Source organism: Nematolebias whitei, chromosome 20 (assembly GCF_014905685.2).
Source record: "Nematolebias whitei isolate Nwh7 chromosome 20, NemWhi1, whole genome shotgun sequence".
In the NCBI taxonomy this organism is placed as follows: Eukaryota; Metazoa; Chordata; class Actinopteri; order Cyprinodontiformes; family Rivulidae; genus Nematolebias; species Nematolebias whitei.
Genome location: NC_056517.1, coordinates 5,967,863 through 5,969,347, shown reverse-complemented (window position 1 = coordinate 5,969,347; position 1,485 = coordinate 5,967,863). Strand labels below are relative to the sequence as shown.

The window sequence follows — 1,485 nt, the reverse complement described above, 5'->3', positions numbered from 1 at the left end:
ATAATTATTAATTATTAATTATTATATAGTAATAGCTAATGTCAATTAGTACCAGTCCTCAGTTTGACTACAAAAGTTTATTATTGGTAGATGTACATATAGTAATTACTTTCTGAAAGTTTCAGGAACGTGTCTAGTGTTTCTTAGATACTTAGCTAACAGTTAACGCTGGAGTTTTAAGCAAAGATCTTGTACAATGTGTAGCACTTGAAGTATGTGTTGTGAATGACTGTCAGCTGTAAACACCAAGCATTAGCATTGTATTTGTACAATTTAATGAGTTATAAATTATTTTGCGTTGGCTAAAGTTTTAATGACAAACTTATTTGGGCCAAGATGGTATAGAGGCAGGGCAGCTGACTCGAGATCCAAAAGTCCCAGGTTCGATCCCCAGTCATTGCACATCTCGTGGTGTCTCTGAGCAGGACACCTCATCCCCAAATGCTCCCCGGGTGCTTTCAATAGCTGCCCACTACACCACCTGGTGGTGGATGGGTTAAATGCAGAGAGACAAGTTTGCCTTTGTATGGGAACATACAATGGTGACAATACATACACATTAATAATATTATTTTGGCTCCAAAAGTCAAAGAGTTGTAGATGTACACGTATTACTTACATACTAAATGTTTTATTTAAATCCATCCAGTGTTTCATGAGATATTTAGCCAACTCTCAAGCAAAGATGACTGCAATAACTAACGGCAACAATAAAAAATATCTAGAAAAGTCACTTATTGGTCAGAGTATGTGCTTGCAATGACTCTCATTTATACCACTTCCTTTAAGGGTCCGTTAGAAAAAGCTATATGTATTAATGCTTCATTTGTTCTCAAGTGAGAAGTGATCAACATTCTCACTTGAGAACAAATGAAGCATTAATACATATAGCTTCATTTGTTCTCAAGTGAGAAGTGATCAACATTCTCAAGTGAGAAGTGATCAACATTCATATATTATTAATATTAGAAAATTTTGTGCATGCACACCCCCCCACCCCCACACACACACACAAACACACACACACATAATAATTGTGTATGTGGGTCATTACTTACAGCATTCATGTCAATACCGTTGGTGTAGGACCAGGCGTGCTGAAAGTACTCCTCCAGCCTTTGCCTGAGAGGGTTGGGGATCTGATGGAAACGGATGAACTCCCTCACTCTTAACATTTGGGTGTGGTAGCGAGCTGTTCCCGAGTACAGCCTCTGGATGATGGCCGACACGTTCCCAAAGATACTAGCATACATCAATGCTGGTGGTGGGAGAAGGTGAGAGTGGGTGTATTTGAGGGAAAGGGTGGGGGTGGGGGAAAATTAACAGAGTTTAGAGATGTACTGCATTCAGTTTCTTTGAAATCCATCCATTCCATTCAGTCAGATTTTAGATCGTCTTCTATTTGGCCACTGAAACATAAATACAATGGAAATAGTCGACCACAGTGTGTCTATATGTTAATGTAGGCATACATATAGTATATAT

At 38.6% G+C, this 1,485-nt stretch overlaps 1 protein-coding gene across 1 annotated transcript in view; it reads right to left on the bottom strand.

The window, feature by feature from the left end:
• The window catches only part of LOC119426478 (potassium voltage-gated channel subfamily H member 2), a 166,898-nt gene that overhangs the window by 19,032 nt on the left and 146,381 nt on the right, over positions 1-1,485 (bottom strand). The window contains exon 12 of the mRNA XM_037694039.1: positions 1,059-1,258. Within this exon, the coding sequence (XP_037549967.1) occupies positions 1,059-1,258 (200 nt within the window). The remainder of the gene's footprint in view (positions 1-1,058; positions 1,259-1,485) is intronic.